At 38.0% G+C, this 26,493-nt stretch overlaps 1 protein-coding gene across 1 annotated transcript; it reads left to right on the top strand.

Moving 5' to 3' along the window:
- Positions 1–1,516: 1,516 nt before the first annotated feature.
- Positions 1,517–5,463, top strand: LOC129253181 (uncharacterized). The gene is made up of 2 exons (XM_054891456.1): positions 1,517–5,335; positions 5,437–5,463. Exons 1-2 carry the CDS (start codon positions 1,517–1,519, stop codon positions 5,461–5,463), a joined length of 3,846 nt encoding a protein of 1,281 aa, XP_054747431.1.
- Positions 5,464–26,493: the final 21,030 nt, after the last annotated feature.

The raw sequence follows: 26,493 nt of genomic DNA, 5'->3' as shown, positions 1-26,493 counted from the left end.
TCTCTATGCCGCTATGAAAGTAAAAAATGATTTAATGAACTGCCCAAAACACTCATAAGAATTTTTCAAAAATTCAACCAGTGAATTTTTGGACCAGCTTGTGGAAATTTAAAATAAGTTATACACAACTGGTGAAACGGAAGACATTTTTAAGCAAATGTACAAATCCCAAATCACAAAGGAACATCTTTTAGGAATTGCAGGGCAAAATATCAAATAACTGTTTTAAATTCTGGGCTGACTCAATAGGTTGAATAAATTAACTTGTTTTCGAAGTTTCAAACAGATTTTCAACGATTGACAATATATATAGCCTTGTGTCAATAATGCACCCAAAATTTAACGAGAAGATTATGAATGCATTTTTGCTGATTTTATAGCCGCATTTGACAAAGTGACCGGGAAATTGCTCATTTACAAACTATGTGTCAAATTAATAAATGGGGAAATAATTGTTCGGAGAAGGAGCTCCAAAAAAGAACTTTATTGAATGCTTAACAATTTGTTGAAGTTGCCGATTATCAGCAAAATACCAGGACCGATGTATGCCACGAATGATGTTTATGGTGCCGATACTGTAACAGATAATTACGTACAATTTTGGAATGGAATAGGGCATTCAAGTGTTTTTGATGTCAAAGAAAATATCGATCAAATCGATGAAATCACAGAAACAAACAGACTTTAACGGCATGTTAGTTGTCGTAGCATTACTCAGGAGCTAAAGACCGACTGTTGAGTCCGTCTATGCATTTAATTTAAGTTTTAATTTTTTATAATATTACTTAAGGGTTAATGTCAGCAATGTAAACGATCGCTTTTGTTATTCTATTTTATGCTATATCCTTTGTTCTTACACGTACATATGTACGTGCATTAGAGGTCTTTGAACTTAGAGTTTATTTACTGCTTTATTATTCATCTCGCAATTACCGCATATTTTACCGCTTAAGTTTTTACCGCATAACTTACCGCTTTAGATAATGTATATAAAGGCAACCGCGCTTAGTGTTAAATTATAATATAAGAACCTATTAAACGAAAAGGTTGTGTTTTATTTCTCTAAGCGATCCGCGTCATCATTTTTGGTCCTTCGAGCCGGATAGTCAAGCCCGCATTTTAAAAGTTTAGCCAATAGATTTTGGCTAAGGTGCATGCAATGTTAAATAATAAATAACCAGTGAGCGAAAAATATATAAGTAACCAGTGAACAAAAAAAAGGATTTGCGAGTGTGATTAAGGGAAACAAAATTGCAAAATTTTGAATACGTAGGTTCACGGTTTAAATGCAATTAAAATAAAGCTATATAAGCGATAAAAAATTGAAGATATTCAATTAGAAATACAGAATTTCTGTGAGTTGTAATTTCTGTAAGGAGCACATCATTGGCAGTCCTGAGATTGTGAAGAATCTCTTAAAAGGGAATATCAAGGCAATAAAAATTAGTGCGTGGATTTGTGCGTGATAGCAGTGCGCGTATCGTCCTTCGAATTTACTAAAAAAAAAAAAAAAAAAATGTCGAGTTCCGTGAAAACACGCGACTCTGCGCTTAACGCCATTAAGCGGTATATGGCCAAGAGTACGGACGATGCGTTTACAATGGATGCAGAAAGCATAAAAAGCTATATGCAACTGCTCAGTGAGCAGTGGGCTCGCTTTAATACCGCTCAAGATGCGGTTGAAATTTCGTGCGGAAGTGACAATATGGACATCGAAGAAAGTGTACGAATCCAAGCTGAGACGTGGTACTCTACGGCCTTGGCAAACTTCAACCGCGTACAGAAGTGTCGTGCCGAAGCGCAACCCGCGTCCGTGACAACGCCCGTGTCTGCAGCAATACGACTGCCGAAGATGGAGCTGCCCCAATTCTCTGGGGACTCCACGGAGTGGATCGGTTTTTTCGACGCGTTTTCTACCTTGGTCGACAGTAATGCAGCCCTGTCAAATGGGCAAAAACTGCACTATCTGCGCAGTTGTTTAAGGGGTGATGCGTTAAAAATCATAAGTGGGTTTAAGATATGTGATGTCAACTATGAAGAAGCTTGGGACCTACTAAAATCGCGTTATAAGGTCATGCGCGTTATAGTTGAAGGACATTTTAGAGCTATGGCCAACGTAAAGAGGGCAGCTAGTGACACCGCCGACGCAATTAAGGGAGTGATCGACGCCTTCCAGCAACACATACGCGAGCTTAAGGCTTTGGGACGTCCAGTGGAGTTTTGGGACGATTGGCTAGTGTACGAACTAGTCAATAAATTAGACTTCGAGACACGAAAGCAATGGGAGCTATCACTCGTCACTGATGAGCCTCCGTCATTCGAACAGCTGTCCACGTTTTTAGAAGTTAGATGTCGTTCTCTATCAATGCTATCATCGTCAACGGGATTAGTGCCAGCTAAGGGTAAAACCGCGTCGGTGTGTAAGTCTACGAATGTGTTTCACGCAGTGCAAGATCAGAACAGCACGGGCTGTACATTTTGTAACGGGCCACACAAAATATACAGTTGTGAAAAATTTCGGGACCTTGACGCAAACGGTAAATCGAAATTTGTGAGAGAATCGCGCGTGTGTATGAACTGCTTGAGTTCAGGCCATTATAAGGCAAAGTGTAACAGCACATCTGCATGCAGGATTTGCCATCAACGCCATCACACGCTGTTGCATAATACTGCCGCTATAACTAACGCTACAACCGTTTCTCATTTCGTTAACAGCGCTTCTCTTAGGCCTTTCTCCCCTGCCGCAGACGTCATGCATCAAACGGACACAACCGTTTCATCCGCTAACGGTCCTTCCACAGACACCGCTGCTGCCTGTACGTCTTCATATTTGAATGCCAATCCCAACCAGCCTCATCCAAGAGAAAGGACTGTGCTGTTGGCAACCGCCTTGGTCAAGGTACGCGATTGCTCTGGTCATTGGCAACCCGCTCGCTTGCTGTTTGATTCTGGTTCGCATGCTTCCTTCGTAACCGAGTCATGTGTACAACGCTTAGGATTACCGCGAAGAGGGTCCGCAATATTGATTTCTGGAATTGGTTCCTCCCAAGGGATACGCTCTAGAGGTGAAGTATTACTATCATTATCCTCTCATTTTTCAGCCCAATGCTTTACTGTTGACGCATTGATTCTGCCTAAAATCACAAGTGATTTGCCAACACAGCCCTTGAAGGTGTCGGCGTGGCCGCACATACAAGATCTACTTTTAGCCGATCAGCACTTCATGAAACCCGGGCGTATCGATATCTTGGTCGGAATGGACGTCATGGGACAGCTCCTCTGCTCGGAGATTCGTAAGGGGCCACCCGGTACGCCCATGGCTCAACGAACGGTTTTCGGTTGGACGCTGTTTGGAAATGTCGATGGATCCGAATCCCCTTCGCACGGCTTACAGTCTCTGCATTGTGAAGTCCATTTAGATCGAGCACTCACTAGACTTTGGGAGTTAGAAGAAGCACCGAAAAAGGCCCACCTCACCTACGAAGAACGCTATTGTGAAGAGCTTTTCGAAAAAACGCACAGAAGGTCACCCGACGGTCGATTTATAGTAGAGCTGCCGCTGAAATCTGACGTACCCTTGGGAGCATCGCGAAGTTATGCTGTTCGAAATCTACTAAGCCTCGAAAAAAGACTAGCGCGAGATGACGACCTACGCCAACGCTACAATGAGTTCATGCAAGAACTCATCGACATGAAGCACATGGAACTTGCACCACCGCCAACGGATCAAACGTTTTATATGCCGCATCACCCCGTCGTAAAAGAGTCAAGCGTCACGACTAAATTGAGAGTCGTGTTCAATGCGTCCGCCAAAACCACCACCGGGAATTCGTTGAACGATGCATTATTTGTTGGTCCCCAATTGCAACCAGATTTATATTCAATTCTAACTCGTTTCAGAACACATCGCTACGCAGTAACCGCGGACATCGCGAAAATGTACCGCCAAATATGCATGTCCACGAAAAACCTCGATCTACAACGCATTGTCTGGCGTCGTGACCCGACGTTACCCATAAAAGATTATCGCATGTTGCGCGTTACTTATGGTGTTGCCGCTGCGTCCTACTTAGCCGTTAAATCGCTGCAACAAACCGCAAAATATTCTTCACACATTTGCGCGAAGGCTGCTGCCATCATCCATGAGGACTTTTACATGGATGATCTCCTCACTGGTGCGTCTTCTAAAGAAGAGCTGCTAAGTTTACAACGAAACGTCTCCGAAATACTGAAGGAAGGGGGCTTCGAACTTCGAAAATGGGCGTCTAATTGTGCGGAACTTTCTGAAAATGTTTCGAACGCGTCGGAGAATATATCACACTACCTAGTCGATACTAAAGATGTCCATGCCTTGGGCCTGATATGGAATACAGAGGAGGACTACTTCACGTTCTCAGTTAAGCTGAATCAACCACCCACTAATTTAACGAAGAGAACATTCTTGTCTGATGCTAGCACGCTTTTCGACCCATTGGGTCTGCTCGCTCCAGCGACCATAAGGTCAAAGATGTGGTTTCAGGAGATCTGGCGTATGAGTGTCGGTTGGGATGACGTTGTTCCAGACTGCATCGCAGTACAGTGGCGACAACATCGCTCGGAACTACTACTGCTATCGAGTTTGAAGATAAGTCGCTGGTTTGGCTCAGGAGCAGGTGAGTCGTTCACTGAGCTACATATTTTCGCTGACGCTTCCGAACGCGCTTACGCTGCCGTAATGTACGCGCGCACGTTACACAACGACGGCAGTATTACCGTTGTGCTGATCTCGTCGAAGACTAAGGTAGCACCACTTAAAACAACAACCCTGCCACGCTTAGAATTGTGCGCTGCACATCTTGCTGCAAAATTGGCGCGGAGCGTGTTACATAGCTGGGGTGATCTCCGCTATCCGATCTATGCTTGGACTGACTCCACTATTACATTGGCATGGCTTCAGGCGCACCCTAGTAAGTGGATAACCTTCGTTGCCAATCGCGTTGCTGACATCCAAGAAGTCTTACCGCCTGAATGTTGGAATCATATCCGCTCTGAACTGAATCCAGCAGATTGCGCTTCTAGAGGTGTAACTCCGTCCGAACTACTGCATCAAAAACTATGGTGGTCTGGTCCTGAATTCTTAAAAGGTCCTGATCATTTCTGGAAGCTATCATCTTCGCAACACACAACTCAGTTGGGCGTTCGTAGCAAGGTCGTCGCCCATGCTACGAGCTCAGATGACCACTGGCCGGTATTGATGAAATATTCATCGTATTCCAAGCTGCGCCGCATCATTGCTTACGTGTTAAGGTTTTTCGTCAACGCTCGTGTTAAGACACGAATCAACGCTGCTAAACGGGTCGGTCCTCCCTGCTGTCAAGAGCTATCCGAAGCTGAACTACGCTTGATAAGGTATACACAATCACTGTATTTTTCTAATGAAATTTCTCTTTGCAACAGAAGAAAGCCGATTCCGCTTCGGAGTAGTATTTTGACATTGCAGCCATATCTCGATGGGAAAAACGTCTTGCGAGTAGGAGGTAGGATCAAGAACGCTGAAGTAGCTGCTGATGTAAGACATCCGATTATCCTGCCAAAAAACTGCCCACTTGCGAAACTGATCATTCGCGATATTCACGAAATTACATTACACGCTGGACCCCGCATCATGCAAACCATCCTGCAACATCGATATTGGGTTATTGGCGCCCGCAGCCTAATTCGTAGCACATATCGCAAATGCGTAAGGTGCACCTGTCTCAACCGCAATCTTGCCGCACAATCAATGGGGGATTTACCTGCGATCCGCACCACCTACGCACGCTGTTTCATCCACGCTGCTGTCGATTTTGCTGGACCATATTCTTACAAATTCACTCATGGGAGAGGAGCGAAAGCCACCAAGGGTTATATCTGCGCTTTTATTTGCATGTGCACCGGGGCGATGCATTTAGAGTTTGTTAGAGATCTATCAACATCGAGTTTCCTCAATGCCTTTAAGAGATTTGTAAGCCGCAGAGGTTTTTGCAAGGTCATTTCTTCTGACAATGGGACGAATTTCGTCGGGGCCGAGAAGGAGCTTCGAATTGCGTTTGAAAGGTGTATGGCTGATACCAAACTCCGATCGTTTTTTGCAGATTCTAACATCGAATGGCGTTTCAACCCTCCGTCCGCGCCTCATATGGGGGGGTATTGGGAGATTGGAATAAAAAGAGTAAAATATCATCTGAAACGTGTTATGAGCGAAATTCTTCTGTCCTACGAAGAGTTCAACACACTGCTAACAGAAGTAGAAGCCTGCGTCAACTCCCGCCCACTCTGTGACAATTCTGCAGCCGCTGGTGATGTAGAGGTACTTACGCCTGGCCACTTCATTGTCGGTGAACCGCTTAAATCTATCCCGGAGCCTGAGGGTCAAGGGCTCCGTGGAAACCTGCGTCAGCGGTGGCAAGCGATCTCTGCCATGAGACAGCATTTCTGGCGCCGTTGGAGAGACGAATATCTCGTCAACTTGCAACGTCGTACCAAGTGGCTTCGCCCTTCACGCAACATCGAAGAAGGTGATGTAGTTGCAGTCTTCAACGAACCTACCCCTCCGACGAAGTGGACGCTGGCACGTGTTATTAAATGCCACCCTGGCGCCGATGGACGCGTGAGAGTGGTTACGCTGAAAACTCCGCATGGCGAATTAGTTCGGCCCATAGTAAAGCTCTGCCCTCTACCAACGAAAGGAGACTTATTTCACGAAGAAACTACCAATTCATCATGAATATTATTAAGCTTTTCATATTTTTTCTTTCCTATAATTTGTAATTTTCTATATTGAACTTATTGAGATAATTCAAGGGCGGCGGTATGTTGAGTCCGTCTATGCATTTAATTTAAGTTTTAATTTTTTATAATATTACTTAAGGGTTAATGTCAGCAATGTAAACGATCGCTTTTGTTATTCTATTTTATGCTATATCCTTTGTTCTTACACGTACATATGTACGTGCATTAGAGGTCTTTGAACTTAGAGTTTATTTACTGCTTTGTTATTCATCCCGCAATTACCGCATATCCTTTTCTTACACGTATGTACGTGCGTAGGTACATATTGCTGTTTGATTAGGTCTTTGAACTTAGAGTTTATTTACTGCTACTGTTATTCGTCCCGCAATTACCGCATATCCTTTTCTTACACGTATGTACGTGCGTAGGTACATATTGCTGTTTAATTAGGTCTTTGAACTTAGAATTTATTTACTGCTTATTATTCATCTCGCAATTACCGCATATTTTACCGCTTAAGTTTTTACCGCATAACTTACCGCTTTAGATAATGTATATAAAGGCAACCGCGCTTAGTGTTAAATTATAATATAAGAACCTATTAAACGAAAAGGTTGTGTTTTATTTCTCTAAGCGATCCGCGTCATCACCGACCATAAATTAGTTTTAAGCCATTTGCGCTAAATTTTACGCAAAAATAATGGATTTCTTTTCCCCAAATTAATGTTACGTTTTGTCTATTTTGTTGTAGTTGTTGTCCTCATACATGTACGGAGAGTGCTGCTGGAGTGGACAGTCCTTGGACGTATATAGATCCAGGACGCTCCAATAACGTAGAACAGACTGTCGTAGGAACGAAATTTTGTGTTGAATTTGCCTCACCAAATTTTTTTTCACTGCGGTTTTTTCAATGTGCTCCGGAATTTGAGGTCTTCTGCACACAAACGGCCTAGAATCATGCCTTTCGATGCATTAGCACTACTTTTCCTTTAAACTACTACAGTTTCTTGCAGCGATAAATTCAGGTTTGCCACAAACATATCAATGATTTTCTGATCCTGGTTTGGAGATGCGTTTTTTTGGAGCTTCGTTCAGGGAATTTGTCAAGGTTTTTAAATTCGGTATACTATTGCTCCCATTTATTTATGAACGCCCTCGACTTCTTCAAGTATTTTGCTGCAGAAGCACGTGACATGTTTGAACCTTTAGGGTGTGTGCATAGTGACACTGCTTCAAATCGTTTTTCATACGTGGAACTCATTTTGAAATAACAACGTAGACTTTCTAAATTTTTCACAAAACTAACAATTTGCACAACGGGAATTGCGAAATGGATATGTCTATCTAGTAGATTTACCTTTATTTTATAATGGAACTCTAAGTTTGAATTTTGCCGGTCGCGCTTCTGTTGGACAGACTGTAAATCAGTACATACACAGTTTAGTATAAACCTATATAATAATTTTCCGGCTCAATTTTTCTTTAATTTGTTTCAAAGCGCCATTTTGGTAATAGATCCATCCATTCAGCCATCAGTCAGTCATCCATTCATCCATCCATCCATTCATCTATCCATTACCGACTGTTTGTGGGCTGGAATTGACGATATGTACTTTGGGTGACCTTTGATTTCGGCTTAATGTGCACCCATCAATTGATTCTTACCCACTAAGTGCCGTTTTTTCAACTGCCTGATAACGCAAGAATCATGAAACAGAGTTAATTTCCTTAGCAAAATGTGGTAAAAGTCTCACTATAGAAGAAATGATTCTTCTAGATTTAGTAGTTGAGTAAATAGTAGGTGATTCAGAACATGAAATCGGATGCAGGGATTTCGAACTTGCAATATTTATAATTTCTCTACTTTTTATTTATTTCTCCAATGGTTAGAATTGCATCGCCAATCCAGCTCAGGATATATAATAAAGTATTTGTTTTTGAATAACTTTTTTGCTAAATATACTCGTAAGTACTAAGTAAAGGGTGGTTAAATTTCAATGCATATCGCCCACTTCATCTTCAGTGATGAGGCACATTTTCATCTCAGTGGATTCGTCAATAAGCAGAATTGCCGCATTTGGATGAATGATAATCCAAGAGTGATTGCCGAAAAACCAATGCACCCACAAAGAGTGACTGTTTGGTGCGGTTTATGAGCCGGCGGCATCATTGGGCCGTATTTTTTCCAAAATTAAGCCGGTCAAGCAGTTACTGTGAATAGTGTTCGCTATCGTGAGATGATAACGAACTTTTTATGGCCCGAATTGGAAGATATGGATGTGGACGATATGTGGTTTCAACAGGACGGTGCCACTTGTCACACAGCTAACGAAAAAATAGCTCTTTTGCGCGAAAAATTTGATGACCGAATAATCTCTGTTGGACTTCTTTTTTTGGGGTTATTTGAAAGAAAAGGTGTACATCGATAAGCCAGCAATAATTCAAGAGCTAAAGGATGAGATAATTCGGCACATTAACGGCATATAACCTTAATTATGCCTCAGCGTCATCGAAAATTTTGACCATCGGATGGAGGTGGGGCGCCGAGGCCGCGGCGGCCATTTGGCCGATATTTTGTTCCATACGTAATTAAACCATACCAATATTATCATAATAAAGAGAAATGACAGTAATTTTCACCGGCCTGTGAAACTTAACCACCTTTTATATAAAATAATTATATTGAGTGGGCGAAATCTTTATTTTGGCCTTTTCGCGCTCCATTCTTTGTCTGCTTGTGTACTGTAGTTGTCTAGTTCACCAGTGCCAAATATGATTGACGTGCCACGCTATTTGCAAAAATAATAAACGTTCTAATGGGGTTATTACCTAATTGCGCGACCTTGTAGATTTCATTAACTAATGTCTCTTAGTCAATTTTAGTGCTCTCCTCGTCTGATCAAAATAGTCGTCTCGATTTCGCCAAGTGCAATAAGCTATAAGGCATTCTGAAGTTTCTAGAAATATTTCCTCAAAAGCACGCATAAAAACCAGAAATATATTCCACCGCCATTTTTTATAACAGCAGACCTTCAGCGAAAATAATTAACACCAGTTGTCTGTCCTATCTATTAAAAAATCTGTGTATCCACATAGCAATCAGTTTAGAAAACGAAAATGTTTTTAAAGATAAGTTAATGCGAAAGAAAATTTTAATGTAAAGTTGATAAAATGGATCCAATTTCATTTACACTGTGCGACATTTTATGGCAACTCAGGTCAGCCCGGAATTTGTTTATGTGTTTGGGAAGTGTATCTATCCAGTAATTAAATACTCGTTGGATTTGTTGAAGTTATCTCGATTCCTTTTTTTCTCCTACTGAAATTTCGATATTTTGACAAAAGTTTTTTTCAAAAGAGCCTATCTCACGTCATTTAGAACTGGCCATCCGCAACGATGAAGAATTGAATAAATTATTGTCCGATGTAACTATTGCGAAAGGTGGTGTTTTGTCTAATATTCAAGCTGTACTTTTGAAAGGAAAGCATAAAGTGAAAAATATAGGCGAATTACAATTATAAATACGACGTGAAATTGTACCTGTAAAATTTCCCGAGAAGTAATTTCGTAGAACATTATAGCGTAATTCCTCTTAACTAAGATGGTCGCTTTGACCCTTGTTTCAAGTAACCCTTCAATTATTCCTTGGAAAATTTTACTTGGCGTCTTCTATGGAAAGACCTGAAAATATTAACAAAGACTGATTATACGACATTAGTTTTTTTTTACTTTTCCTCAAAGATTAAGGTTCATGCAGTTGAGCCGGACCCTTAACGTGCAAATGAACCAAGTCATTTGTGAAATAGAGGGAGGCACTGATAACAAGATTTAGAAAAGTTTGAAAAGGCTCCTCATAAAAAAACCATTTGCCGGTCGGAGTTGGCTTAAAACTGTAGGCCCCTCCATTTGTGGGACAACATCAAAACGCAGAAGAAGTGTACGCGCCAATTATTTATTTTATTATTTATTTAGTTGTATAACAGCTAAATGAGAGGCTTTTGTACTCTATGACGAAATAAAGCTTAATGCATCACGCTGTATATGGGTGCCATTGAAAGAAAGAAAGGCAGTGAAGCGAGCTCTCATATTCGAAGCAGCAGTAATTGAAAGTGCATAAATGTCAACGCTGTTGCCTAAAAAAATTGAGGACCATCAAAAGCAAAACAAAACAAAAAAATTCATACACAAAAAACAAAAAGATAATATACATACACAAACTTGCATACAAATGCACATATACATACATAGAAATGGAAATTGGCGTAAATCATAGGCAAAAAAATGTTTCCCAATTAATTGACAGAAAGATAGTGGAGTGCCTGAGGTAGGTGCTGATGTGAGTAGAGGAAGAAAATAAAACCTTTGCATTCAGCATTCAGTCTATTGAAGGGGCTTTGCATTCGAGTTTAAGTACGCAACAACTGAGTACGCAATTTAAATGATTGCCATAAGCAAACTTCATAACGATAACAAATACGAATTGATAAAGTGGACATTCGTCGAAGTATTGACAAACCTTGAAGCGCCTGAATCATACAAGAAATAGTTCATCTTGGCATTAAAGGGAGAAATGGTAGTAAAGGGTAGAAAGTACTGAATAAAATTGCAATTTGGACAAGACGAGTAAAAAAGCCAATGGAACCAAATGCACTCATACAAAAATGATAAATGTGAGCTTAGATGTGGCACTAGATGATGATAAAGAGGACTGAAAATTCAGTGAGACTGATAGCAAAATAAAATCGATTTTTGTTTATGTGTAAAACATGGATAGTAAGCAGCTAACAAAAAATGCAGGAAAATTGGTGGAAATCAGAAGACGATTTTAAAACTAGCAAGAAATGCAAGAATATGAAAAATTGGCCCAGAGCAAAGAAATTGAGGCTTCTTGTTGAGCGGCAAGAAATCAGTAGAAGCAGCGATTGAGTTTATTTTTTTGATGAGCGAAATACCTTAGTATTAATCAACTTTTTTTTACAGTGAATATGACGGATAATCATATTTCTCGTTTGAAGGAAGAGTAAAATTTTCCAAAAGAAAAAGGAAGAAAAAACAAAGAAATATTTGTAAATGAGCAACAAATATGTATTTATTTAGTTTTTTCTCGATGAATGTGAAATTGCATTCAGACCATAAACGAAATTTGGACCATAAATACAAGGTACTAATGAACAAGGTGGTGCAAAATTAATAATTTTTTTTTTATTTTTGATAAAATTTTTTACTAAATGAAAAAGAAATAGTTGATGAAAATCTTTTATTCCAACCTTTACCGAATAGATTTTTATGATATCCGTAGTTAGATTTGAAGACTCAGAAAAGAATAAAACGACACAAGAAACACACTAACCAACAAAAAGGGATCGACTTTTTTTACTATTTATTGTAGAAAGAAGAATTCAACAAATTGATTGCGGGATATGGTCCTAAGCGTGTTCGTGGGCCCAAGGTCGTCGACGGTTGTCAATGCCCCCACACAGACGAGTCACTTTTTTCACCTATTATGAATAAAAAACCCTTGCCTAAATGCTAACTAAGATTTGAGTAAAGTAATAAAAAAACAAAAAGTTAGTTTCGATAGGAATTTTGAGGATTTTAAAGTGAGTGAAATTGACCTTTTGCGATTGCGGCGTTTGTTCTTTTTAAATATACACTTATAAATTTAATATAAGCAACATTTTAATAAATACTTTGAAGTACAAAACCTAGGTAAACTTTTTCTTCAACGACATTTCAGTACAATAAACAAATACGGTCGTTAAAAATGTAATTTTTACGCTTTTTCCGGGGGGTTAGGACTTTCATATTTATAATGGTAAGACCTTTCTCTTTCTAATGAGGATGGTGGACGAAGGTGTGGCACCAAAGTACATACAAAAAAACATGAAATTGCCCATTTAGTTTTTACGTACACTAGTTTATAGTCATATTTGGCACTTTGGAACTAAAAAGCTGCAATATACAAACAGACAAGCAAAGGAACGCATACTGGCTAAAATCAAGAATTCCATTACCCAAAATCATTTTTCTTATTTATTAAAAAAGTTATTCAAAAACAAAATTGGGTGATTAATTTTGCGCCACCTAGATGTAGAAATTGTATTGTCTGGTTTTTGCTTAAATAAAATTTTAATTAATTAATATATATTTTTTAATTGACCTAGCAGAGGTCGAAGTCTGGGTCGAACAATGCACGAAAACGTGTTTGAAAATTATTCGACACTCTCGGTCCCCCAATTTATTCGTAAGAAACCAATTTGAGATGACCTTACCGTTCTTTTGTTTGTAACTAAAAATTTTAATATATCTTCGGAAGAAAGAATATTGAGACTTTTAAATCAATTAATGGCTTGTCCTTTCTTGAATTTATCCTTCAAAGTTTTTCATGAAATCCATTATAATTAAACACTTTTTACTTCCTCTCCTTGTAAGAAAACAATGTCATTTATATAAAATGAAGTATTTAAGGATTCTTACCTTGTTTTACTAAGAATAAACATTTTTTTACAGAAAATGCAGAAACTGCAAAAATGTAAAATTGCAGAAAAAACAAGCTAACAAAGTTTAAGATATAGGAAAAGTTTTGTACAGGATGCACCATCTTTTATGTCGGTGTGAAAACATTGAAAATAAAAAAAAAAAACTGATTTGTACATATAAGCGAGGTATTTTTATTTGATTTGGTTATTTACAATTTCATATATTAAAATTATTTTTTGAATACAATATCAATCAAGTGGCCACCTTTATTAGCAATCACAAATTGCGATCTTTTTTCTGCATTTGTCATCACCTTGTCAAGCACTTCGGGGTTTATTGTATCCATTTCAATTGTTTCGGTGTAAAGCGATCCATGGTTGAAATTATACTGAATTGACGTATCGAAAACATGTATGCTGAAGTCGATCCGTTGGTAAATGACAAAGTTATACCAAAGTTATTTAAATATAAGTTTGGGGAAAAATAAATCCATTATCTTCTCGGTGGATGGCTGTAGCGATCGATATCTCGTAAGGTATTAATAAAAAAAATGTAAAGTTTATGCTCGTTGTCAAGGTGACATTTCACACTAAAGTAATTACTTTGTTGTTTCTTGTTTGTTCCATTCAGTTGTGAGTTACAGGGTGTTAACAATGGCGTAAGGGTACAGGGTACAGATAAAGGGTACAGATAAAGGCGTAAGTGCAAGCCAGGCTATTGTGGCTTAAATTGTGAAGGCTATTTATAGTGCCCATACTGTAATAGCTAATTACGTGCAATTTTGTTGTCGTCGATTCCGTTCCATGTCAAAGAAAAGGTCGATAATGTAGAAAATTTTCAAAATGTCGATAAAATCACAGAAGTATGTAATTGAAGTTGAGTGGCATGTTAGTAATGGGTCATTGCCCAAGAGTTAAGATCAACCATACAACAGCTTTAAGCCATTTGCACAAAAAATTCACACAAAATTAAAGGGTTTATTTTTTACCAAACTAAAGTAAGGAAACTTGTGTAAATGTCAGATTAATTGCAAATTTGTCCTTAATATTCAAACTATTTGCGCAAAGTTTATTACTGATTTAAAAAATGACAATATTCTTCTGCTTCCATAAAAATATTAAATTTGAAAATGGCTAAACAAATTTAAGGATCTAAAGCATTTTTTCTGGGATAGGCCATGACAAGTAGGTTTTTTTTGAATAAGCTGGGAATTTGAGAGTGTTTGAAAAATTCTAAATATTTTCTTGAGCAGCTCAATCAAATCTATAACCTCTAGGGCACTCAAACAGCTAATTTTCGCATTCGTATAATCGGATGGGCTAATTAAATTCTATTTTATTCAATTTATCTGACAGATAAGTCACTTTTATTTAGACATATTTGAACAATGAAGTAGTATAAATACATTGTTTTTTTCCCCGCTATATCTGACCCAAAGCATTAATACCTTTTTAACCTCACTAGAATAAACATTTTACACAGCAAATAGTGTTCGCAAGCAAGTAGGCTTACTACTGTGAATTAGCTCTAAATAAAGTGAATTGAACTCCGCACTTGCACACTTTGCTTTCCCAAATGTCGTAGCGCGTAGCTTCATGTGCTTCATGCTCATATAAGAGTATTTAATGTGACACATAAAGTGACATCGCCAGTAACCTACTATCATTCACTGAATAGATTTGTCTATTACTTTTATCGCTGACGGAGGCTAAATACCAATTATGCGCATAATTATATAATAATACATAATTACAAATATATAACCCTTTAGGCTTTGATAGTGGGGAAATTGTCAATCAAATTTAATGAGTTTAAGTGTCTAAGTCAAGTATATATAACTACGAAATAGCAATCAATCAATCTATTGATGTTGCAGTCATTAAATAATCGACAATATGGCATTTTTATACAGTTGAAGACGAGACTGTTCAAGTAGATTCAGAAAGTGCTCTTAAGGTGAACATTTTTTCATTAGGCTTAAGGATTTATCGTATAAGCGTAGCGATTTCATCATCGCGGCAGGCATGATAATCGGGTGCCACTATTGTGCTTACGCATAGTATGCGGGAAAGAAAGTTTCCAAAAAGGGTTACTTATAAAATGCTCTCAACCTTAAGAAGTCGCCTACTTGTGCTTATCATAGCAATTAAATCAACTCTTTCCATGCGGTAGCATTTCGAGTTGAATTGCTTAAGCTTAAGAGCACGAAAGCTTCGCCTATTTTCACGATGTTTTTTTTTGCCATTAAAAATGCCGCTGAAGATTACCCTCTCGAAAAATCTGACTCGATCGGCATAGGTGATTTCGAGAACTCTACTCATCTGAAACACATAATTTAAGAAGATTCTTAATTGAAAAAGTCAATAGCGGGTGTACTCTCGCAGGCGATGCTTCTAGCCCAGTTCCCTGGAGACTGACCTACGCTTTACCGATCCCAGAGAAGCACGGAGGGACTGACGCTCACCTGGAGCAACGAAAGCTACTACTCGGGGTTCGAGGCGACTGCTTACTGATGCACACTGGAGCTAACATGCCAACAGACTGAACTCACATCATCCCTTTAAGGGCGCAGGTGGAAAGTCATAGCGATCTTTCTAGGGGCTCCCAAAGCGCTGCGTTGCATACCGGTCATGCACCTAACATTTTGAACAGATGCTGGATTTTGTTACCTAACTTTCTAACTAATTCTTATAGTGTCGCTGATGCGAGGACAATCTTGACAAGGGCTCGGGGGATTGTCGCATCCGTCAGCTCCTTAAGGGAGGTGTCCTTACTGGCATAAAGTAAAAAATATGAATGTTGGCTAATAACTATGGGATTTGCACAAGGTTTTTTATATTTTAAAGCTAGTCTCCTTTAAAATATTTTCTGTGACCTAATTTGCATGAATTTATAAAAGAGACGAGTCTATAAGCCAAAATGTGTTAAAAAATCAAAAATTAATTTTCAAATTGGTAAAACTGAAACATTTTGCAACCGATTGAAGTAATTGTTTTTTTGAAATACTTTGAAATACTTTGAAATACTGACTATCACTCTACATATATGCAATTTACCGTACTACTATGAAAATTTTAAAAAGTAAACATTTTTATGGCTTTTGTGTGTACATTGGCTGAGTAAAAGTCCGCTAAGCAATAGAACCGGTAAACTGACAAAGCAAAGATGCAAAAAAAACATGCTATCTGATTTCTATATCTACTGGTTTGCTACTGAGTTGCTCACTACTCTTTTTGCCTTAGCGGCAGAATATGGCATGCCGGATATTTGCTAGTTATAGATATGGCCAGGGTGATTTTTTTCAACATTCCGAACATTTTCATTTTAGTTTGGGTTTGTGTTGTTTTTTTAATAGTATTAGAAAAGGCTTTATATGGTTCATTCACAAAACATGCCATTTTATCTGTGCCAGTAGCCCCGCTGATCGAATAGCTTTGGCTCTTTTTGATTTTGATCAAAGTCGGCTTGTTGCATGTATACATTATGCAACAGCGACCGCGACTACAGGCGTTGCGTTTTTTTACTTTTCTATACGCCCTGCACAATTCACAATTGCACGTTGAATAAAAAATATGAAAATATGCCACTGCGGTAAGCTTACGGAACACTAAACTGCAGTGCGGTTTTGCTGTGATATAAGCCACCGCACTAATTTCAATGCAATAGAAGGGTTGGTGTATGTGATTGCCTTTCCAGTAATATCGAAATTGAAGTTTGGCTGGACAAACGATTTGTTAGTTTGTGGCGTAGCGACTAAAGGCGATTTTTCCCATTTATTGGGTGCATCACGTTTTGTGAGTTAATACTGCATAACCCCGAATTATTCATATTCGTTTGTAGGGATGTACACCACTGCGAATGATCGAAAAATCGAAAACCTCTGCAAATTGAATGCAACAATATGCGTTTGCAACTTTTTTAAGCTCCTATGAGGGGTGAACACAATTTAATTGAATTGTTGAGCTTTTCGATGTCTATATAAGCCTTTTCAGGCGAGAGTGTCACGAAAAACTAATCGATTTTTTTGTGTTATTAAAATAGAAAAAAAGGACAATAAAAATATTTTGTTTTTGCGAACACATCATGAATATACAGATCGTTTAAAATTTATATGAAATAAAAAGAAAAAGTTTACTTTCCCCCCATCCACATATTTTTGCGCAGTAACAGAAAAATAGTGTGCCAGGAAATGACAAAAAAAAAAAAAAAATATTAAAAGAAAAAGGAGAAATATTTGGAAAATAATATTGACAACTAAAATTTGCCTGCTAGCTTTTAGCAGATATTTGATGGTAAAGAATATGCTTGCGTATATAAAGGCAATTTTTAAGTGCCTCTGATCTTCATAGACTTCAAGACTATATAAAACACTGCATTGTGTTTTTGGTTAGGTGTACCACCCATAGTTCAAATAATCAATATAATATTATTAATACTAATATCCACATTTTTTGTTTCTGATTATTTCGTGCTAGAATACATAATGCATCATCAAAGCTGCCCTCGCGGCAATGGTGGAACCGCCTTCGCAATACTTCAGAGTGGCGTTCCATCTTCCTCATTACAAAGGTCTATGCCTATGTGCCTGCGTCCAGGTTCCGTTTTTTTATACGTAGAATTCTTTCCGCGAAACAAGCTTAGCATCTTTTCGATTACATTTTGAGTGGTTAAGTGACCGACTGCCTTCCCGATGACTGCATTCAACGTTCATGCAATGAAAGAATGTGTGTTCAGCGCCATCTTCAGCGGCATCCTCATGTATGCATGTGGGGTGTTCCAATTTCACCGAAGTTCCTGTTGTTTTATGTGACGATGTCTTTTATTAGCCTAGCCATTCATTTGCCACATTTTTCGTTAATCCAACGATCTTCTTAGCGTTCCATCTCTTTTATTTCGCACGCTGCAGGTTTGTTAACTCTTCTTTAAGGTCCTCACCTTTTTCCTCTCATAACTAGTAAGTCTATGGGTATTGAACCACTTATTACTTGAACGGCTGGCCCTGATACTGTGCGGTAGGTGGACACAACACTCTTTTTTTTGTGGTTAGCGTTTTTTAGCTAATTTGCGTGCTAACATCTAAGGGGATATGCTTCTAAGTTAGAAGTATTATCTTAGTATAAGTTCTCTATGAGCTTCTTCAAGGATTCGTGCAGTGATGACTGCTGAAATATTGTCTGCGTATCCAATTAGAAAGGTACTATTGCACATTTCTAAGCTGAATATCACGTCATAACTAACGTTCCACAAGTTGAGATTGAGAAGTGATCCTAAAAGGGTTTGCTTTCTCCTAAGTAATTCCTCATTATGCGCTTTAGGTATGCCGGAATTTTCAAGCTTAGCTCTAAGGCGGCTAATATGCCCGCCCATCTTACACTATTGAAAGCATTCTAACATCTAAGGTGGCAAGAAGGACTATACTTCTGGAATATTTACTGCCCTTTTGCGCTGCTCCTACGCTTTTAATGATAGTTTCAATTGCCCCTATTGTAGACTTTCCGCGTTAAAAGCCGTGCTGTCTTGCTGATAATCCTTCGGCGTTATCTATGGCTACGGCCAGGCGAGGTTTAATCAATATTTCAAGGAGTTTGCCTGCTGTGTCGAGCAGGCATAATGACCGATATCTGGTGAAACGTTCGGGTTACCTTTTCAATTGCTTATTAGCCCGAGCTGCTGCTTTTTTCAGATAACAGTATATACTATCAATATTAATATCCATATCAATATGAATATCGGTACCAGTATTAGGTTTATTATCGGTATCAGTATCACCAAATTAGTCAAAAAATAATGTCTTTTAGCTTACCATGAGCTTTCAACTTCAGAATAATTTAGCACAGTATGACCCCATTCGACACGCGTACTTACCTACAAAGAAAAGAAAAAGCAAAAGGGTTAATAAAATGAGTCTGTTATATGCACTTGTTTGAATAAAGCAGTAAAAAATATTTGCGACTCAGCTAAAACTCCGATAAAAATCACAAACAAAATCGGCGCCGTAATGAATGTGCAACAGCGTCAACGTTAGCAAATCCAAGTGGGAAAATACAATAAAAAAATGCTGTCTTATGCAGTTTTGCCTTGGTTTCTAGGCTACAGAACAGCCAACGCACTGCTACATCGTTTGTTATTGTTTTTTATAGTCGACCCACCTTCCATTTGCTGCCAAGACATTCATCAAATGAGCATTTAAATTTATTGCTGCCACTATAAGGGCAAAAGGTTAGTAGAGAGTTGGCGAGATAAAAAGGGAACGAAAAGAGCCAACAGCAAGAACGGAAGATATTTCAAAAGTGGTTAAAGAAGTGGAAAAAATACGGAAAGAAAATAAGTATTTTTACTGTTGTAAGGTGTAAAAAAAAAACTAAAAAAACTAAGTGTAAGGTAAATGTAAAAAAAAGTGGTAAAATATTAGAAATTGAGAAGCAAAAGGTGAATGCAGGATGTTTTGAGAAAGTTAGTAACTTCATAAGAAAAACTTTATTGAGCAGCGCAGAAAATGTGATTTACTAGTAATTCACTGAGCGAGCTACAGACAAAGTTGCTATTTAATTGAGTAATCAATATAACCTACAAAGTTTATTATTTTACTATTTTTACATATAATTGTGAAAGCGAAATGTCTGGCAGGGAGCCTTTGAATTTTCCCAATTCGTTAAAACAAATGCTTGCCACCGAAACAACAATGTAACTCGCATTTGTTTTTCATGAAAAGTGGCGTCGAAAAAGTTAATCTCACCAATTTGGCAAGCACGGGAATACTGCCGGAAAACAACAGAATGTAACAGCAAAGGAACAAAAAGTAGAAACATAAAATTACCACTAAAAAAGTGTAGTGAAATAAAAAATCTAAAGAGTTGCAGCTAAAGTAAATTTCATCCAACGAACGCAGGGATAAAAAATACTGCGCAGACAGCGCTAAACGAAATGTGAAATTGCAGTAAGCAAAAAATAAGCACCACAGCTATAAAAATACGAAGCAAATAAAGAAATAAGAAATGCAGACACATACGCGTAAAAAACGTAGCATAAATGGGTTAAAAAAGCAAAGCACGTCGTCCAAACGGGCAGGACAATTGAGAACATTTTCGCCGTTGCGGGGCAATAAAAGAGATTTTTTTATGATTGGAATAAACAGAACTCATACAGATAGACAATGAGAGCAAAAGCCAAACACATGTATTAAGTGCACGTCTACATGTCTTGGTGAACATTGCAAAGGTAGCCGAGAACAGAAAACCAGGTGAAGGAGGTCAGAATAAATATGTAGAAAACAATTCGTTAAGAAGGAGGTATTTGTAGAAAAAAGTCGAGGAATTTAGACAATATAGTAAAAAAAGTGCTCCTTAATAATATTAAAAGGTGAAGTTGTAAAACTTAATACTCCAGGGAATTAAAAAAAAAAAAGCCACCCTAACAAATATGTGGGCAATTCTGCTTTTTTACTATGTAAGCGAAGAACATAATATTAAAAAGATGTCTACATAAAAACCCTAAATTATATCTAAAAAAAGTGCCACCCTAATAGTCTTAAATGGTGATTATACGCACAATCCTGTCTTTTTTACCATGTAAGCCAAGAATGTATTATGAAAAAAGTGTCACCCTAATAATTGTAAGAAGTTATCGAATTGTTCGTACAATTCTGCGTTTTTACTAAGGAAGCCAAGAAAGTATTGAAAATATTACCCTATAATCATCCTAAGCTATATTAAAAAAAAAATGCCACCCTAATATTCGTATCGTACAATTCTGCTCTTTTATTAAGGAAACCAAGAACATATTAAAAAAATACTCTCTAATAATCCTAAACTATGATGTATTAAAAAAGTGCTCCCTTAATAATTCTAAAATTCTACAATTCTACTCTTTTACTAAGAAAGCCTGGAACATAATATTAAAAAAATTAATGGAAGTAGGGTTTCAACTCGTTTTGCATCCCCCTATTCTACCTCGGAACCCTCGGACTACTATTTCACTACTAAGGGAATCATGGACTATGAATATCAATACTGAATTCGGACCACTATAGTCAACAACTTAGCAGATTGTAGTACGTGATGGAGTAGAAGTAACCAGAATTTATGAATAAGAAGGGTGTAGTGTTCCATCAAATGACGAGCGGCTGGGCGCACAGCTTGCAATAAAATGAGAGCACTTCAAAATTTGAACCAGTACTTGCCTGTTTTTCTGAATGTTCCTTATTTTTGCATAAAATCATAACTAAATGTCTACGAAAACCATGAAAATCTAAATTTGAAATTTTGTACAAAAATCGGAAAAATGTCAGAAGAATTTTTTGTTAGGAGAAAAGGCTCAAAACCATCAAGGAAGAAATAATAAAAAATTAAATGGATTCTTCAGCAACGTCGAAATTGCACTTTGTGACACTAATATTGAAGAAGCGATAGAACTGCATACCAAACATTGTTCTAAAAATCCAAAAAATGGTATTGTAAAATTTTGACAAATTTTAAAATTTCTATATAAATTTTGAAACTTATATGGTTAAAAAACGACAAAAAAACAAACGACCAATAGTCAAAAGTGGTCAAAATGTTGAGGCGCTATCGCTTGTTGTGGGTTATATAAGTGAACACAAGAAGCCCCTCGCCAACACGACACGATAGGACAGACGATGGCTTAGAAATTCTGCAAAAGTGTAAGCGTGAGAACTGCTCGCGTCAACCTATTCCCACGTCATATACGAGTGGTGCCTCGTATATGTCGGGATTTGGCAACTCTGGTATTGCAATCTGGCAACTGACAGCTGTATCCCAAAGCTTGACATTTTTTGGCTTTTACGTACTCAGAACGTTTTGAAATACCAGCGCTATTTGTGTTGTTTACAGTAACTTAAAAGACTCATCTCGGTCCAAAAATGGAATTAAATCGTGAACATTTTCGTGCGATTAGTTTTTACAACTTCCGACGTGGATTAACTCAGCAGCATTGCATGGATGAACTTAATTCATTTTTTGGCGATGAAGCTCCATCAAGGACCAGTGCTTATCGATGGTATGGTGAGTTCAATCGTGGTCGTAGTTCACTCCAAGACGAATTTCGTGAAGGTCGTCCAAAATCAGTTGTTGTTCCGAAAACCATTGATGCTGTGCGCGAACTGATATTGCAAGATCGTCATGTGACCTATTGTGAGATTGAGACAATCTTAGGCATTAGTGGGACCATTAGTATAAACATTTGACTGTCAAAAAAATTTGTTCGCGTTGGATCCCACACAATTTGTCAATCGCTCAAAAAAAGGCTCGTGTCGATTGGTCGAAGGAAATGCTCAAAAAATACGATCGCGGGGCTTCGAAACACGTCTATGACATCGTGACAGGGTATGAATCATGGATTTACGCGTATGAGCCCGAAAGTACACAGCAGTCGACCGTATGAGTGTTTTAAGATGAGCCAAATCCAACAAAAGTTGTTTGCGCACGAAGCACTTCCAAGCAAATGGTCGCCTGTTTTTTCGGAAAAACTGGACATGTCGCAACCGTACCACTAGAACAACGCAGAACAGTAAATTCTGAGTGGTACACAACCATTTGTTTGCCAGTTGTCTTCCAAGAAATTAGGAAAACCAATCGCCAAAGACGGATCACTCTTCACCCGGACAATGCGAGCTCTCACACATCGGCTCAAACAACTGCATTTTTAAGCACCCAAAACATCGAATTAATGGGTCATCCGCCGTATAGTCCTGACTTGGCACCGAATGACTTCTTTTTATTCCCGTACGTAAAAAACAAACTGAGAGGTCAACGTTTTTCGACACCTGAAGAAGCGGTTGCGGCATTCAGAATGCATGTTTTGGAGGTACCTCATTCAGAGCGGCAAAAGTGCTTCGACAATTGGTTCAAACGCATACAAAAGTCAATAGATCTTCATGGAGAATATTTTGAAAAACAATAAGGTGATTTTCGATGATTAAAATTTGTTTTTGGTCTCTAATCCCGACATATAAAAGGCACCCCTCGTAATTACAAGCTTACCTGCGGATTCTACAACAACAGCGCTAGCGCAAACTGAAGCAACAACACCAACGCGAACTGCACCCACAACAGAAGCACTGTCACCGAAATTGTTCCACGCTTAGGGACAAATAGTTAGGTGAAAATATTCTTAAGTTTAGTTGTCATATAGTACAGACCTGGCATCAAGTGATCATTACATTTTCAAGCTTTCTAAAATGTTTTCATAGTACGAAACTGGCCTCAAGAGAGGCTTGTGAAGTTTGTAAACCAATAGGGAGGAGAACCTCTTCAATCGCCGAGTTATGAAATTGCCTTCAAATTATATAGGCAAGGGCATAAGTATTTGATATAAACCGCTAAATTGTCTAATTTTCATCTTCGAAATAAAGCGAAAGAAATTCTCCGAATTTTTAATACATATTAATTTATATTAAAATAAAACATCAAATAAGTAAGTGTTACCCCTTTAAAACTGAGGCATACATACATATGCATGTACAGTTGGTCAAGAAAATGTTTTGACACACTAAATTATTGAAGTTATTTGTACTTCTTTAACTAAAATCATCGCTTCTTATTTAATTTCGAAAGCCTTCCAATGTTATTTGATTAAATTACCAGTACTTCGTAAGGGTAAACTTCTTGAATCCACCGAAACAAAAAAAAAAAACAATAACAAAAAGAGTCCAAATGCTTCTGTCAGCTGTCAAGAAAGTGTTTTTATATATCTATTTTCGGCATCTACTTAAAAAAGAAAAACGGGATCCCGAAACCTTGTGATTGACATTTGTAGATAGTACGAACTTTAGTGTGTTCTAGTAAATTAAATATAGATTAAACACATCCCACGTGACTGCATTTTTTGTTTTCGTTTAGCCGCTTAACACCGAATGCAGTTGAGTCTTTAGTACATTAGAATCAAATCACAACTATTATGTTTAAAGAAGAAATTTAAAAAAGGCTTAGTGCGTATCCTGCATTCCGTCGAGAACTCATCGTATGTTTAATATCTATGCTTCATATGTTCCATATTTTCGCTTGCAATAATTTTTTGCTTTTTTCTGTGCTTTAATCGCTCAGTTTTGGAGAGGTATGCGCATGCAACAACTTATCAACTGTAGCAGCACCAACTAGAGTGGACGTTCTAAGGGCCAAATCGCGCATTTCGTGCTCCCTTTACAGCTAGCCGTATTGACCAATTTACGCTGTTTTTCATTTTTCATTCGGTTCGCGAAAAAGTGGAATTTTGACTCTTTACTTTCGTTCGTTTTTTTTATGTGTAGTGCATTCGCGCACTAATTTTTATGGGAATTCGTAACCCACTTCTACATTGCAGTGATATATCTACCCATACGTCGCACACTGTCACACAAAGAATTTGAATGCTTGTGATCTGTAGTCGGGCAGTTAGGCAGCCAGGCAGTGAGTTAGCGTGCAGTACTCCTTTGTGTTTCTGTTTTGATTGCGTTGCCAGTGTTGCCCATTGATTGCGTTTTTTGTTTGGAGAGAAATAGCAAGCAAAAAAGGAGAAAAATGAGTCCTTCATATCGTGAAAAAAATGTTTTATTCTTAAGTGCATGTATATGAGTGTGTGTGTACAATACTTTATGATAGTCCGGTTACTGCTCCAGCTCCAGTTCCTACTTGAATTTTGCAGCATGTATTTTGGTATTTAGTCTTTCCTTTGTATTTCATACGCATACACGTGCATAAGCATGCACACCAACACATATGTAGAAGAATTGTTCATATGAGAGCGTTGAGTGTTGCTGTTTTTATGTTCTCAGTGTTTTTGGCAGCAGTAGCAGCTTTATGGCGTTTCGCGCAATTTGGCTTTGGCTTCAGCATTTGGCTTTGCTCTGCTTACCCTACCTATTCCGAATGTAATTCGCTCCTGTTAGGTTCTGTTGAGTTCACCAGTTTTTTCCCATTCAATGGGTTAAAAGTCCTTTGGTGATATTTTATATTCCTTTTTGTATTGTTTTTGCTTTTGTAATTTCGATTTTTATGCGTTTTCATAATAAGTTCACTGGGGGTATTCTAGTGGATACACGCTGGGACAACTGAACCTTTTAAAGATATTTATTTTTATATGCAGGTTTTAATGGTGGCTCCAAAAATTGCAGAGTATGACATGCCAAGCGTTGCAAAATTTGGCATTTCATTTAGTGAAGCCTATACCTGAAAATAAATGGGTTTATTGGGACCATTAAACATCCCGACCTAATATTTTTTCCTTTAACCTTAAGAGGTTTCTTTAGGTGTAGGTACTTACAATATGGCAGGGTAAGCTAATAAAAGGATAATAAAAGAATGATGATGAGAAATGTAGGGAGTTAGGAAGTCGTAGAATTGGTCACGGTTAATCAAAATATGTTTACTATCAGCAGGATTAGTAACTTCGGTTATCTGACACTTGGTAATTTTAAAGCCACTTATGCTGAATAGTCGGGCCATCAGATGGGTTGTTATATGTGGACCTCCGGTCTGATGGAAATGCAAAAAACGAATTATAAGGCAATAATTTGAGAAGTAGTACATTTTTCGGCACGACTTATTGTGTTGAAACAAGCGGATATGAAAACATATCTACCGTCTTAATTTATAATGCAATAACTGAAGGTATTTTTAGGCATAAGAGTCAGAGACTAAGTCAGAAGAGCTCTAGCATATTAGCTTTTTGAGATATTCTGGCTTAAAAAAGAAAGAATTGATTATATTTGTAGTTGTGTTGCTTGTAAAGGCCAGTAAAAGTATTTCAAAGTATAGGGTTTTTTAATAGGTGCGCTTCAACTTTTTTCCGATAGGGAGGGCGAACGACGCAATATTTTTTACTTTTCGCTTGTCATTTGTAAACTTCATTAGTATACATTTCATCATGGAACGCTACACACTTGAGCAACGATTGCAAATTGTGCAAATTTTGTATGAAAATAATCGTTCTGTTGCTGCTACTTTAAGAGCATTACGGCCATTTTACGGTCCATTTAACAAGCCGTCCCGTTTTGGGGTTATGTGAAGTTATTGGTCTACAGTAACAAGCCGGCGACGATTTGTGAGCTCAGAGAAAATATTGAACGCGAAATTGCTGGAATTTCGGCCGATTTATGCAAAAGAGTGGTCGAAAATTGGGTTCAACGATTGGACTTCGTAAAACGTGCACGCGGTGGCCATGCAAAAGAAATCGAATTTCATACTTAAATGTATATGTTCAAACTCGATAATAAAAAAAAAATTAGTTAAAAAAGTCAAACCGTTTGTGTTTTATTCAAAAAAGTTCAA

Source organism: Anastrepha obliqua, chromosome 1 (genome assembly GCF_027943255.1).
Source record: "Anastrepha obliqua isolate idAnaObli1 chromosome 1, idAnaObli1_1.0, whole genome shotgun sequence".
Lineage (NCBI taxonomy): Eukaryota > Metazoa > Arthropoda > Insecta > Diptera > Tephritidae > Anastrepha > Anastrepha obliqua.
This window is presented reverse-complemented; position numbering and strand designations above follow the sequence as displayed.

Excerpts from the sequence above, each read along its gene's own strand:
- LOC129253181 (XM_054891456.1), top strand. The coding sequence starts at position 1,517 with ATGTCGAGTTCCGTGAAAACACGCGACTCTGCGCTTAACGCCATTAAG. Across the intron at positions 5,336-5,436 it reads GAATCAACGCTGCTAAACGG|AAGAAAGCCGATTCCGCTTC; the intron begins GTCGGTCCTCCC and ends TCTTTGCAACAG.